Here is a 14,159-nt window from a genome sequence, read left to right as displayed (position 1 = left end):
CATCACCTCTGTTATTTGTTCTGTGGCAGTCTTGACTTTGCCACTCACTCACTCACTTCCTCTGCTCATGAAGATTGTGGGTACGAGGAGTGACAGTGCTGCTCTGCTGTTTCTCTGCAGCCTGACAGAAATGCTGGATGTAGGAACTTCAAAATAACAAAAACACTACAGGCGAGCTAGGGGGCAAGATTCAACGTGTTTAGAGGTGTTAATAAAAAAAAGAAGAAGAAGAATAATCAGATCAGTAGAGGAAGGAGGAAGTAAAGAGAAGAAGAGAGGCTGACTGGAGAGAATGTGCTCTTAGAGTACACTGTGTTTTGTGTGTATGTGTGTGTGAGTGTGTGTGTGAACGAGAGAATGTGTGCGAGAGTGTGTGTGTAACCTTTTGGTCCGATTTTAAAGAAATGTCTTTGAGACTACCTCGCAACTGGGACTTCAGCACCTTCAGAGCTGAAACTGCCAAGATAGGTGAGTAACACTGTGTGTTTATGCTTTTGGTCAAATGTCAAAAGTCTTTTTCCTGTTTTAGGAATTTCACATGTCCAGGTGTTTAGATTTATGTGTGATTCTTTGATTCATTGACACAACAGTCCTTCTGTCACTACAGGAACTACGGTTTTGGCTTAGGTTAACAGAGGGATTTTACAGTATGTGTAAATCATAGACCTAACTGGCATAGTGATGGTATAAAGACTTCACCCTGAGGCTATATAATTCACTATAAGCACTTCTCGTCTGCTTCACAGTTTGTGTTGAATCTCTGACGCACCTTTTGATGTGTTGTATAGTCATTGTGACAGGATTATTTGTAGAACTTCCTTTCTAATTTGACTAAATGTTCTCATTAATCTCCGGGCTGTTTAAAAACTCTTGTTAAGAGTAAAAGCATAACTTCCAGCAGATTTATAGTGCAATCAAGTATAAAAAGAGGCAGTTTTACAGCTGTATGCGGTGACTCGTGGTGTTTCTGGTCTCATTATGCACTCTCTGTTTGAGATGCAAAGCATTCGTGATTTCCTCCGAGTGTGTAATTTTCACATGCTGCAGACAGGAAGATGCTGCGACATTCTGAGAAACGTTCATTCTCTGCTCAAAATTGTCAGCATACTGTTAAATGCTAGATAATTATCTGCGATGCGGCCTATTACAAGGTCTTTGGTTAACGTTCGCTCAGCAGTATCCTAGGTTAAGAGAGCAGGCGTTTCTCACCATCTGATCATTTTCTGATGGCTTCACATTGCTCTTATTATATAAAGTGTATTGTTACTTAATATTTTGCTGACATTATTTATTCAAAGCATCTTTTAGTAAAGCCTAATTTCTTAAAGTCAGCAACAACAGTGTTCACAACTAGGGTTGCACAGTATTGGTATTATTTTTTTCCATATATATATATATATATATATATATATATATATATATATATATATATATATATATATATATATATATATATATATATATATATATATATATATATATATACTGGTATTCTAGAGTTTTTTTTATTATCATTAATATTTATTTATTTATTTTTGGAAGGTTGACGGATAACAGAAATACAGGGATACACATTTTTACAGGCACATTTTGACCATGAAATACAATACAGTGCAAGAATGAACATAAAATAGTTGTCTATTAATTTTGAGACCTTACTGTTATATATGTCTAGGGATCTTCCCAGGAAGACAACCCCTCTTCTCTAACACCATTTATTCGATTAAGCATGGATTCATAAGATGTGATTTCTAGCATTGCATTGGACCACTCTTTCAATTCTGGAGCTTTTATTTATTTCATTTTATTACTGTTGTTTTGATTTTAATATACAAGCTTTAATATTTAATATAATCTAATCTATAGCATGGTCATTTCCCCTATTTTTGCATTTAAGGTTACTTTTGCCATCATCTAACACTCACTTTGAATTTGTAAAAGTATTAATAATTAAAAAATACAAACAAATTAATTATTTATACTCTCAAAATTAGGAATCTTGGTGTGATTCTGGAGACAGACCTTAGTTTCAGTAGTCATGTCAAAGCAGTAACTAAATCAGCATACTATCATTTAAAAAAACATTGCAAGAATTAGATGTTTTGTTTCCAGCCAAGACTTGGAGAAACTTGTTCATGCCTTTATCACCAGCAGGGTGGACTATCGTAATAGGTTCCTCAACGGCCTTTCCTCAAAAAGACCATTAGACAGCTGCAGCTCATCCAGAACGCTGCTGCCAGGATTCTGACTAGAACCAGAAAATCTGAGCATATCACACCAGTCCTCAGGTCCTTACACTGGCTTCCAGTTACATTTAGGATTGATTTTAAAGTACTTTTACTCATTTAAAGATATGTTCACTGAATATAAACCTAACAGAGCACTCAGATCATTAGGATCAAGTCAGTTAGAAATACCAAGGGTTCACACAAAACAAGGGGAGTCCGCCTTTAGTTATTATGCCACCTGCAGTTGGAATCAGCTTCCAGAAAAGATCAGAATTGCTAAAAAATCCCTCATCTGTTTAGCTGTGCATTTACTGAATGAGAACTGTGCTACTTATTTCACTGTATTTTATGTATAATCATTTTCTATTTTTAATTGTTTTTAATTAAATTATTTTTTTTTTAAATCATGTTAAATTCCTTGTTTTAATGTGGTGATTTACTTCCTTTAATGTGAAGCACTTTGAATTACCATGTGTATGATATGTGCTATATAAATGAACGGGCCTTGCCTAAGTTCACTTGTACCTTTTAAAATGATAGTTTTAAGCTATTACAGTTTTATTTATTTAAACTATTTAGATTTTAACAAATTTAATATCAGCCATTTAAGTTACCAGCCATTTATTATTAGCCATTTATTATTAGCCAATTATTTTAATGAAAGTATGCTAAGACATTTTTATGCAGAGCTGTTTTGCTGAATGGAAATGATCAACAGTTCCTTTACTAATGTCACAAACTTAAGCCTGGGGCAAACAGCTTCTTACATCTCTGCTATGATCTCCTTGATAATTCTTTGGGAGCTTGAACCTACTCTCTTCCCTTCCCCTGATCCCAGCGTGTGTCATTGAAATGGGTGAGGTCTGAAGCCCCGGACTGTGTGTGGGCCTGTGGTCCAGGAGAGAGAACAGTGGTCTGTGCTCTCCATCAGGGAAGATCTTTTCAAAACAGATCAAAGAGGCTAGCGTTAGGTGGGGATCTTTCAAAATGCTACTTCCTGTAGCTGATGAGCTTGTAACTTCCTGTTTATCTTAGATCTCTCTCTAGCCTTTTCCTCTGATCTCAATGGGTTATAGAAAATTTGACTTAAAAAAAAACGCTAAGCTACTTAAATCACTGTGACACTGTTTTTTGTCAATTAGATATTGGGTGATTTGTTGCTTCTAGAGATATATTTGTTATAGATGCTTTCTTCTCAAAGTTGGGGCTTCACTAAGCAGCCCCACATGGAAAAAACCTATATAAACATATATGTTTCAATATAGGTTTTGATATAGGTTTTTAATATATGTGACATATAAAATTGGCGGTTTTCCTTTATTATATGTACATATATGCACATATATATACACATATGAGTACATATATGTACATTAGCTATATAGAAGAAATATCTTGTATGTATACTAGGGTTTATATGTGGATATGAAGAAGCAATACAGGAGACCTATATTTCCTGTATATGCACATATATGCGCCTAAATTTTGCCTATATGTGGCATATATACGCATATATTCAGCATATATGCAGTATATATACGCAAATATGCAGCATATATATTATCATATATGTGCATACATGCAACATACTGTATATGTGCATATAAACTGCATATGGGTTTCATATATGCGCATATATCCACATATAGGTTCTTTCCATGTGGGGCTGATTGGGATGCTTATATCATTTTCTTAGTTTCTGCCTCTCTGAACTTCTCCGTGTTTCATATCTCTCAATCACAGGGGTCTCTACTCCACCCTCCCTTTGCTATGGATTATCCCACCAGAAAACAAAATCACACGCACAAAAAAAAAACAAAGAAAACATACAAATGCTAGTCATGTTTTGCTGGTCTTAGCTGGTGTAAGACCTGGTTCACCCTTGCAGTGATCTGGTCTGAGCCTGACCAGTGGAAAAGTGTCCCAAACCACTCTAAAACCGTCAAACAAACCAGTTTGACCAGGCCATAAGACCTGCTTAAACAAGCAAACCACCTTTTTTTTTTAAACCAAATATCCACATAAATATTAAAGATCTGTACACTGTACATTTGTCAAAGTATGCTTATTTTTAAATATTTGGTTTGTTCCTTTTATACTTTGACAGCATGTGATCAACTATAACTTGTGAATAAAACCTAATGATCATGTGATCTTGAATCTTACTTTTTTTATTTTAGGTTTATTTCCAGGTTTAAATTATATCTTGAATTGTTCAAGCTACATCCACTTAAATCTTTAAAGCTCTGTGCACCTATTGTGTTAACTTGTGTTTTTGTTATTTCTATTTTATTTTGATTTCTATACATAAACATCTAAAACCATGCAGGTTGATTCTTGAATGAAACATAACTGAGAACTTTATTAGATCTCTCAATGTATAAAAGTGAAGTCTCTGAACAATAAAATGTTTCTCTTTGATGTTTCACTTCTCAAACTCATGTGGCAAAGAGTCAAAATCCAATAATACCCTTTTGACCTATCAAACAACCCATTGCACAGTAACATCGAAAGTTGTTTCTGCTTAAGTGCATGGTATTGTTCCTGTCAGAACTGATCTTTTCACCACCCTAAAGTCACAGCAGGACATTTTCTTCAGCATTAGGACAATCACAGCCAGTCTGCATGTATCTGTCATGCAGGAAGCTATTAGGTTCAGACAGTTACCTACTGTCATCACAACAATATATTCATGATGTTCTCATGATATAAAAATAGAATAAGTTCAGTGACAGGATTTTCAGCAATCTCAGACTCGACGTGTTTGTGTCTTATGCCTGCTTTTTATCGGTTTCCACCTCAGCTCGCTCCAAGAGTGTTATGCCAGGGGAAGGTAGCCCTGGATCCACTCACACTGGTTTAAAGAGATCCATGGAGAAACCTCTGAAGACGGGTTGGCTGAAGAAGCAGAGATCCATCGTAAAGAACTGGCAGCTGCGTTTCTTTGTGCTGAGAGGAAATGTCCTTACATACCATAAAGATGACAGAGAGAGCGCCGTCCAGGTAGGAGACAGAAGCAAGCATGAGCAATAGAAATATTACATTTTTAATTAACATTTTTTTGTTATTATTTTTAATGCAGGAATTCTCTCTTTCTTAATATCCTTCTTTTTGTTCTTTCCTTGGTTTTTGAATATTTTATTTTTCAATGCCAGGCCTGTCATGAAAATTTTAATTTAGTTTTTTTTTTTTTTCAGGTATTTGGTCATGTGATATTCATGTTATCCAGAATTGTTTATATTTGCTCATTATTTTTAATTGTAATATTTTCTTCTATTTTTTTTTTTTCAAAATCATTTTCTTTTGTTTGTTTTCAGGTTTAATATAAATTTTCTTGAGTTTTAGATTTTGTGTGTGGTCTTAGACTTTTCTATCTGAACGTCATATAAATATTTCTAAACCGTTAGCGACATTCAAAACGAATAACCTAATGTTTTTTTTTTAAGTGAAATTGTGCATGCTCATTTCCCCTATTAAAGTGAAATTTCCTTTTATTTCTATATTTTCATTCTGATATTTATTATTATTATTATATTTATGACAATTTTATCTACTGCTCTACTTCATTTATTTACTAGTATTTATTTACAATATTTCATCAAGGCTAAATATTACTAAATATTTTTCCACTCAGCAACTATTCCCTTTTGTATCATTCTGATCTCAGGGAACTATACCTTTGTTCTCATGCCAAGTTAATGAGCTGCCATCAAATGCAGATGATAAATTCCTATTTGAGATTATCCCAGGTAAGTATTTTTATTTATTTGTTTATATTGTATAGTGTAAGATATCATGGGCTACTACTGTATTATGTTGGAGGGTAAAATCCTACAGCTGTTGTGTCCCTGATGCTGCAGGTAGCAATACAGATCGGGAGCGGGATGTTCTCATGGCGACGAGTCAGAGCGAGATGGAAGAGTGGGTGCGCTCCATTCGCAAAGCCATCGGATCACGGTCCAGTGGAGGTATCTCATTCACCATACAAATAAACAATATACAGTAAATATGTTTGTTATAGACTGAGGAGGTTCTCATAATAATCACTGTAAGAATGTTTCTTGTTTATTATAACTTTGCTGTATTGTATCACACTATAATGTATAATATCCAGAAGGCTGTCTTATTCATAATGTTATGACTTCATAGACTGCCACTGCAATTCAATCAAATTGTTATGTTTCTCTCTCCAAAGTATTTGGGAAGAGCCTTTCAGACATCATGGTATATGAGAAGAAATTTGGTTCACGTCTCGTGCCCATCCTGGTGGAGAAGTGTGCTGAATTCATCCGAGAACACGGTCTGATCGAGGAGGGCATCTTTCGCCTGCCAGGACAGGACAACCAGGTCAAACAGTTCAGAGAGGCCTTTGATGCCGGAGAGAGACCCTCATTCCCCAGGTAAAGCTTCACATGTGTAAATCTGTGTGAAACGACTCAAGGATGGGGTAGAGAACTGATGATCTGAATAAAGCATGTTGTTTACAGAAAGTATTGTGATGGTACTATAGTCCAGTAATGGCATGCAATGGTAATACTGATATGTACCATTCTATTGAATACTCAATTCATTCATGTGCTATGGCATTTAAAAAGAACTTCAAAGAATATGATGATATTACCACAGCACACTACCATTCAGACTTTTGGAGTCTGTTACGAGTTTTTTTATGTTTTTGAAAAAAATCACTTATGCTCACCAAGGCTGCATTTATTTGGTCAAATAAAGTATAGTATGGTACAAAATACAGTAAAAACTAAAATATCGTGAAATACTATTTTATATATATATATATATATATATATATATATATATATATATATATATATATATATATATAAATAAATAAATAAATAAAGAGTGGGTGCGTATATATATACACACACACACTCAGTGGTCAAAAGCTGCAAATGCACTTTACAAATGCCCCAGCGGTAAAAAGGGCCTTTTGAATGTCTACTTACTGTATATTTATATTACAATGTTATTATATATGTTTTAATATATTTTAAATAATAATTTAGTCCTCAGATGGCAAAGCTGAATTTTCAGCATTACTCCAGTCTTCAGTACCACATGATGCTTCAGAAATGATTTTACAGTTTTTTTCGATTGCTAAACGACAGTGGGCACAACTGGAGTCACATGTGCAAAACTCTAACTACAGTCTGCACAGCAGCAGTTCATGTAGTTCGTTTTTTCATTGCTTGAACACAGTTTTCAAAACTCTACACACTTATCCCATGACTTTAACCACAACCTGCACAACACTGTGGATTTACAGCACCTTGTTCAAATGCTAACACACTGCTGTCAAAACTGTGAACCACACATTCAAAATAAGAATAGATTTCAGCCTTATACCTTTCAAACACTGCTGATTGCAATTTCAGGATTAGCCCTGAAAATTATTTGTTCAAATTACAGTATGTTCTTTTAGTTTCTACCTTTTTTTTCTCATTTCTGTAATTCTGTAATTTCTACAGCCTATTGAAGCAAACTGCTCATTTTCATTTACCTAATATAATTGTTATGTTCTAAAAATATAAATAAATCATGTGAAAGAATGTCACTCCTTTCTTTGAAGAAAATATTACTTTGTATGAAGTCACTGAAATTGTTCAAACTGTAAAGGTGAAAAGTGAGTATTTTCTGTATTGGTGTTTGATGCAAGTGTTTTTCCTCTCAGTGTGTTCTGAGTGACGGTGCGTGTTATCTCAGTTAGGGTTGTGTGTAGTGTTTGGCTGCACTGAGCCTGTTGTGAGCCATGTGTTAAGAGTTGTGTTACTTGGAATGAAGTTTTGCAGGTGATGAAAACTGTTTAGCTCAGGTGACTGTTGCTAGTGCAGACTGTAGTTAGAGTTTTGCACATAGCTCCAGTAGTGCTCACTGTAGTTTAGAAATCAAACAAACAAAAAAACTGTAATATGCTGATTTGCTGCTCAAGAAACATGTCCTATTATTATTAATGTCGAAACCAGTTGGACTGCTTAATATTTTTGTGGAAACAGGATTCTTTGATATTTGTTAAAAATAAATGAATCATTGTACAAATATCTTTACATTCACGTTTGCATTAAAATGTATTAAAATAAATGTTAGTAAAAAATGATACTGATCCGGGACTTTAAAAAAAACAAAAAAGTTATTCATATAAATTGTTTGCAATAACTTCAGAATACTCTTCACTACATTTGGTGAAGAGAAGCATTAAATGAAATAATTAAATAAATGCACAACAGTCAAGAAATATCCATAATCTCCTTAATGATTTAATTGTAATTTGACTTTTTGTACCTGATTTTGTGACCATGCAATGTTCTTTAAAGTTTGCATGCAAATTGGGCTTTTAATCGGATAACCACACTCTCCATGACCATTTATGGTGAATTTATAGACACTGAAGTCTTCATTGCTGTTTTGAGGAAGTAGAATAGGTAAAGAGTTTGACCCAGAAAGTTTGAACTAGATGCATGTGTTTGAGAGAGAGAGAGAAAGAACATGCAAAAGCATGCGAGATAGCGAAAGAGAAATACAAAAGCAGACTATTTCAGAGGAACCTGGTGATCTGTGGCTTAGCCACATCCTGTCCCGTCTAACAGAGATCTTGCCATTCAACACACGCACGTATCTATTTGACAAGCAAATGTTTGTGCATTTCATCTTCATCCTTTCTGATTGCAAAGAAGATGAATAGACTGTAATGACACAATTAAACATTTTTTTTTACTCGATTTGTTCATTCCTTCTGCCTGCAGTGACACTGATGTCCACACGGTGGCGTCATTACTTAAGTTGTACCTCAGAGAGCTTCCAGAACCTGTTGTGCCCTGGACTCAATATCAGGACTTTCTTGACAGCACTCTGATGCTGGATGCCGCCACTGCAGCTGTGAGAACCGCATTCACAAAGAGTACATCAGAAGAGTAATGATTCTTTGACTAACTGCAATCTGATCAATCCCAGGGCAAAGAAAAGCTGGAGGAACAAATCAGCCTTCTGCCAAAAGTGAACTACAACCTCCTGAGTTACATCTGCAGGTACAAGTCTCTATAAGAATGAAAAAGGATCAGACACTGATAGGAGCAAAAGCAAGCTGTGGAAGGCTAACACTGGTATATCCGTATTTATTCCCACAGATTCCTTTTTGAGGTCCAGCAGAACTCAAAGGTGAATAAGATGAGTGTTGAGAATCTGGCCACGGTGATGGGAGTGAACCTGTTCAAGCCGCAAGTGGAGGATGCCATCAGTATGATGAAAGGTCATTTATCATCCCAAGACATATAAAACATGTTCTATGTCATTTACTGTATATTGTTTTTAAAATACCTCATAAATTAAAAATGTTGTGTCTTTTAGTCCATGTCTGTTTAAATATACCTAAACATATTAAGCAGACAATTTTCTGGAAAAAATGAACCAAAAATATTAATGAAATCCCTTGCTTCAATTAGAAGCATTTTTGTCCAACGAAATGGTCTCTAGAATGAAAATATCCCTTGCAAAAGCAAGAAGCATATCATGGCATACTAGCATACTACTTTTTCTGCACTAAACTTTTCATACTATATATTTAGTAGTTCAACTGTTGGGTAATATGGTTTAAACTAAATACTATTGGCTATATTCAAAACCAAATCCTTTTAAAAATCACACCCATAACGTCCTGTTTTAACGTCAGACAGTAAAAGGTTGGTTTACTGGTTGTTTATGGGGAATTTAATCTGAACTCCAATGAGTAAGAATGAGATTTCAAGGGTTTATGGTTAACACATTATAGCGATGATAATTGTTCTCTCCTCACACACACAGGAACGCCCATGATACAGAAGGTAATGACGGTGATGATCAGACACCATGAGCTGCTTTTCCCACCCTCTAAAGACAAGCAGCCATCTCCTCTTCCGAACAAGAAAAACAAAAGCAAGAAGAACAGTAACCCTCGCAGTTTTGTGGGCTGGGAGTCTGCAGAGGTACCGATCACGTAAAATAAGCACATACATCCATGGAAAACTTGCAAATATCAGACGATTTTAAAATCACTATTTATAAGCCTGGAGAAATCTAAAATAACAAAATCATGGAACATTACTCCAGTCTCAGTCACACGATGCTTTAGAAATCCCTTTAATATGCTGATTAAAGGAATTTATTTGAAATAGAACATTTTTGCAACATTATAAATGTCTTTACTGTCATGTTTGACCAATTTAATGTGTCTTTACTGAATAAAAGTATTGATGTCTTTTTAAAATGCTCTTACTTAAAAAAATTAATTTGGCCTTATGCTTGGTAAGGACATTTAAAAATTCTGAAATATTTTATTAGTTTTAAATTATTCAGCTAGAAAATTTGTACATATTGTTTAGAGAATACAGTCATATTTGATGAAGACACACTTACTGTTTGCCAAGGTTGTGGCTTTTTTTTTTTTTGGAGCTGTCACTGCATAACTTTCACACCTGTATCTCTTAACTTATCGTACCACTCTTCTCTCAAAGTGTGAGGTGTCCTCCCTGTCTGAATCTCCTGAGGAAGAGGAAATGGACACACTTGAGGAAGAGAGGAAGGACCTGTGGTCATCTGAGACGGGGTCAGAAGGCACCCCTCTTTCTCCTACCTCTCCATTTTCATCTACACCCGACATGTGGCCCGACAGCCCCAGAAAAAGGACTCAAACTCTACCTAGCTTGGGCTGTCCGTCAGTGGGAAAAACAGTCCGCGAGCCTTCATGGTGCAAGTTGCAGGAGAGCTTTAATGAGAACGAAGAGAAAACATTCTCAGAGGACATATTTAAGTTACTCGACCTGCAGAACGTGACACTATTTTCTGGTGGGCAGAAAAGTGAAAAGGAAAAAGTTGAAGGACACAAGGACACAGAGGACACAGGCTTGCATAAGAAAGCCAGCGATGTTGTAGACAAACAGATAGATGCTCAAATAACACAGGCACAGATCACAACGCCCTTGCCCCAACCTCGGCTGAGAAACGAAGTGAGTGCGGCAGCTGTGAGCAGAGAGAAGCCAGCGGCACCTTCAGCACCAGCTCTACAGAAAATCAGTGCAGCTCAACCAGAAAACACAGACTCAGCTATCATCAACAGGTATGGCCCAATACAAGTGTACCTGTGTTCATATTTTGCCATGCATTAATTAGAAGAGTTTGTTAAGGATCACTTATGCTCACCAAAGCTGCATTTATATGAATAAAAATACAGTAAAAACTAATTTTGTGAAAAAATATTACAATTTAAAAAAACTGTTAAAGGGTTAGTTCACCCAATAATCAAAATTATGTCATTAATGACTCACCCTCATGTCGTTCCAAACCCGTGAGACCTCCGTTCATCTTTGGGACACAGTTTAAGATATTTTAGATTTAGTCCGAGAGCTCTCAGTCCCTCCATTTAAACTGTGTGTACGGTATACTGTTCATGTCCAGAAAGGTAAGAAAAACATCAAAGTAGTCCATCACCAGTAGTTCTTTCGGACAGTTCGATTCAATAAACCGGTTGAAGAAAACTGTTCACAGGTTCTTTTGCGCTCAACGTAATGACGACATTTGCAATGTTTGCCCTTCATTCAAGCCTTTGGTTTACCCGCGCTCATAACACTAGCACAGAATCAGTTCAGAATCAGCCCGTTTCAGACGCTCTGTGTGTTTGCTTCACGCTGAATCACACATGCGAAGTATTATTAGCTCCTCAGTTCTCGAATCGGACGCGTCTTACAGAAACGGTTCTTGACTCTTGTTTTGTTCGTTATCTGGCTCGGCTCGGTGTTAATCTTCAGTTCTCTCTTCACAGCAGTTCAGTCAGTGTACTTTGAGTATGTTTTTCTTACCTTTCTGGACATGGACAGTATACCGTACACACAGTTTCAATCGAGGGACAGAGAGCTCTCGGACTAAATCTAAAATATTTTAAACTGTGTTTGGAAGAAGAACAGAGGTTTTACGGGTTTGGAACGACATGAGGGTGAGTCATTAATGTCATCGTTTTGATTATTGGTTGAACTAACCCTTTAACTATTAAAGGCACAATGTAGTTTTTCGCCTCTAGAGTGCACGTATTCAAAATAAACAAAGAAACAAAGCTGTAGTTTGATGACTCCATGACTGAGTGCAGAAATCATGTTCATGGATAAGCTAATGATTTATTAATGTAGTAGAATGAAGCAGGGTGAGGATAAAAGCCTGCGAAGCAAAAACGTGGTCACTGAACGAGATGTGGTGCTCAAGTGACATTTCTTCTTATTATCAATATTGAAAACTGCTGAATATATTTGTGCAAACGGTGATCATTTTTTTCAGGATTCTTTGATGAATAGAAAGTTGAAAAGGAAAGTTTGTAATGGAAATCTTTTGTAACATCATAACATCATAAATGGCTTTAACTTTGATCAGTCTTACTGACCTCATATGTATAGGCTGTATATAAAGTCCTGTGTGTGTTTGTACCTTCAGTCTCCAGCAGAAGAACAAAGAGCTGAGTGCTACAGTGACAGAGTTGCAGGCAGCACTTGAGGCAGAGCAACGCAGCAAAGCAGCGTTAGAGATCTTACTACGCAACGCAGAGCGCAGCAGGGACGAAGCAATCACGCGCAATGAGCAGCTGAACAGAGAGATTCAAGAATTCCTCAGCAGACCGACTGCTGGACCGTCATAGTGACTCGATCAAATGAACAAAGTTCAAGATAAGTCCTGTACAAAACAAGCAATCTGGACAACTCCATCAGGTTTTACACCGTGAACTGCTCTGATTAATGTCTTCAAAGTAAAGCTAGTGGTAATGTCCATCTCAGATTTTGTCTATGATGTGACATAAGTAACACCGCTACAGTATGTGTACAGAATTTACAGATTTGATCTACTTTTTGAAGAATATTTAATTTTTTTGTTGAAATTTTATAGTATTTTCTAATGGATCTCAAAAAATAACTTGCCAACAAAAGTGAACAGGCTAATCAGATTTGGTTTTAAAGAGTTTTAAGGCACTTGACAGCTAGTCTGCCAGAGAGTACCTCGATCCAACTAAGGCCAGTTTGGTTTAATCTGTTTGTTTTTTCTACATGGAGAAGTCTTGCCCACCTTTAATTATTAAAGATACATTTAAAAACTATTGTGACAGAGGTTCAAAATGATTATTGCTTCTGTGATCACAAAACTGCACTAGACTACATTAGAGTCTGTGAACAATTTGGTGAAAAGGACAAAAAAAAATTTGCTGTCAGTAAATAAACAGTTTTTATCTGGCTTTTCTTTCCTGCACCTTCACTTCTGTTGTCTGGTTGCAGTCAGAAGAGATAAAATGTGACAGAGTGTGAGGGAGAAATGGGAAGAATGCTTTCAGATCAGAATTCACACAAGAGACCCCATGTGTGTTTTAGGGGAAGTGGTAAAAAAGACTAGGAATTACGTAAGGAAGAGAAGACCAGATAGCATTGTGTCTGTCAGCTGTCATAATGCTGATTAAATGATAGGGAAGGTATTTCCTATTTCCGATCAGGCTGGCTTATTCAGACAATGTGCTGCTCAAAATCAACACAAAGCTGATATTGAGAATATATGATCAGGTGAGTCATTCATGTGGTGGATTCCAGCTTGTTCTGTGATGCTTTTAAGTGGATCTTTCCGATGTTTCTCGTTCACAAATTGAGCTCATAGCAGCACCACAGTTTCAAAGATAAACAACACTGTCATCAAGAGAATCTCCTACATACAGGAAAGACTGAGTGTGAGGAAGAGGGTGAGCTTGAGCATTAGAATGTGATACTACTCATATTACTGGGTCAACATTACACGTGCATACCTATCCAGTATTTACCTGTGGAACACAAAATAAATTTTGAACAACGCACATGCTGTTCTTTATAATTGTGTGTGTGTGTTTGTGTGTTTATTTTATTTATTTCTTTTGTATTCATGTATATC

General features: G+C 36.1%; 1 protein-coding gene across 1 annotated transcript; it reads left to right on the top strand.

Annotated features, from left to right (window-relative positions):
* Nucleotides 1-53: 53 nt before the first annotated feature.
* Nucleotides 54-13,482, top strand: LOC128012158 (rho GTPase-activating protein 25-like). The gene is made up of 11 exons (XM_052595215.1): nt 54-468; nt 5,032-5,231; nt 5,896-5,977; nt 6,089-6,196; nt 6,424-6,628; nt 8,987-9,119; nt 9,195-9,268; nt 9,368-9,489; nt 10,041-10,201; nt 10,730-11,331; nt 12,693-13,482. The coding sequence occupies exons 1-11, from the start codon at nt 405-407 to the stop codon at nt 12,892-12,894; spliced, it is 1,953 nt and encodes a 650-aa protein (XP_052451175.1). The 5' UTR covers nt 54-404; the 3' UTR covers nt 12,895-13,482.
* The last annotated feature ends 677 nt before the right edge of the window (nt 13,483-14,159 follow it).

This window comes from Carassius gibelio, chromosome A5 (assembly GCF_023724105.1).
Source record: "Carassius gibelio isolate Cgi1373 ecotype wild population from Czech Republic chromosome A5, carGib1.2-hapl.c, whole genome shotgun sequence".
Lineage (NCBI taxonomy): Eukaryota > Metazoa > Chordata > Actinopteri > Cypriniformes > Cyprinidae > Carassius > Carassius gibelio.
Note: the sequence above shows the minus strand (reverse complement) of the source record. Positions and strands in the feature narration are given on the sequence as shown.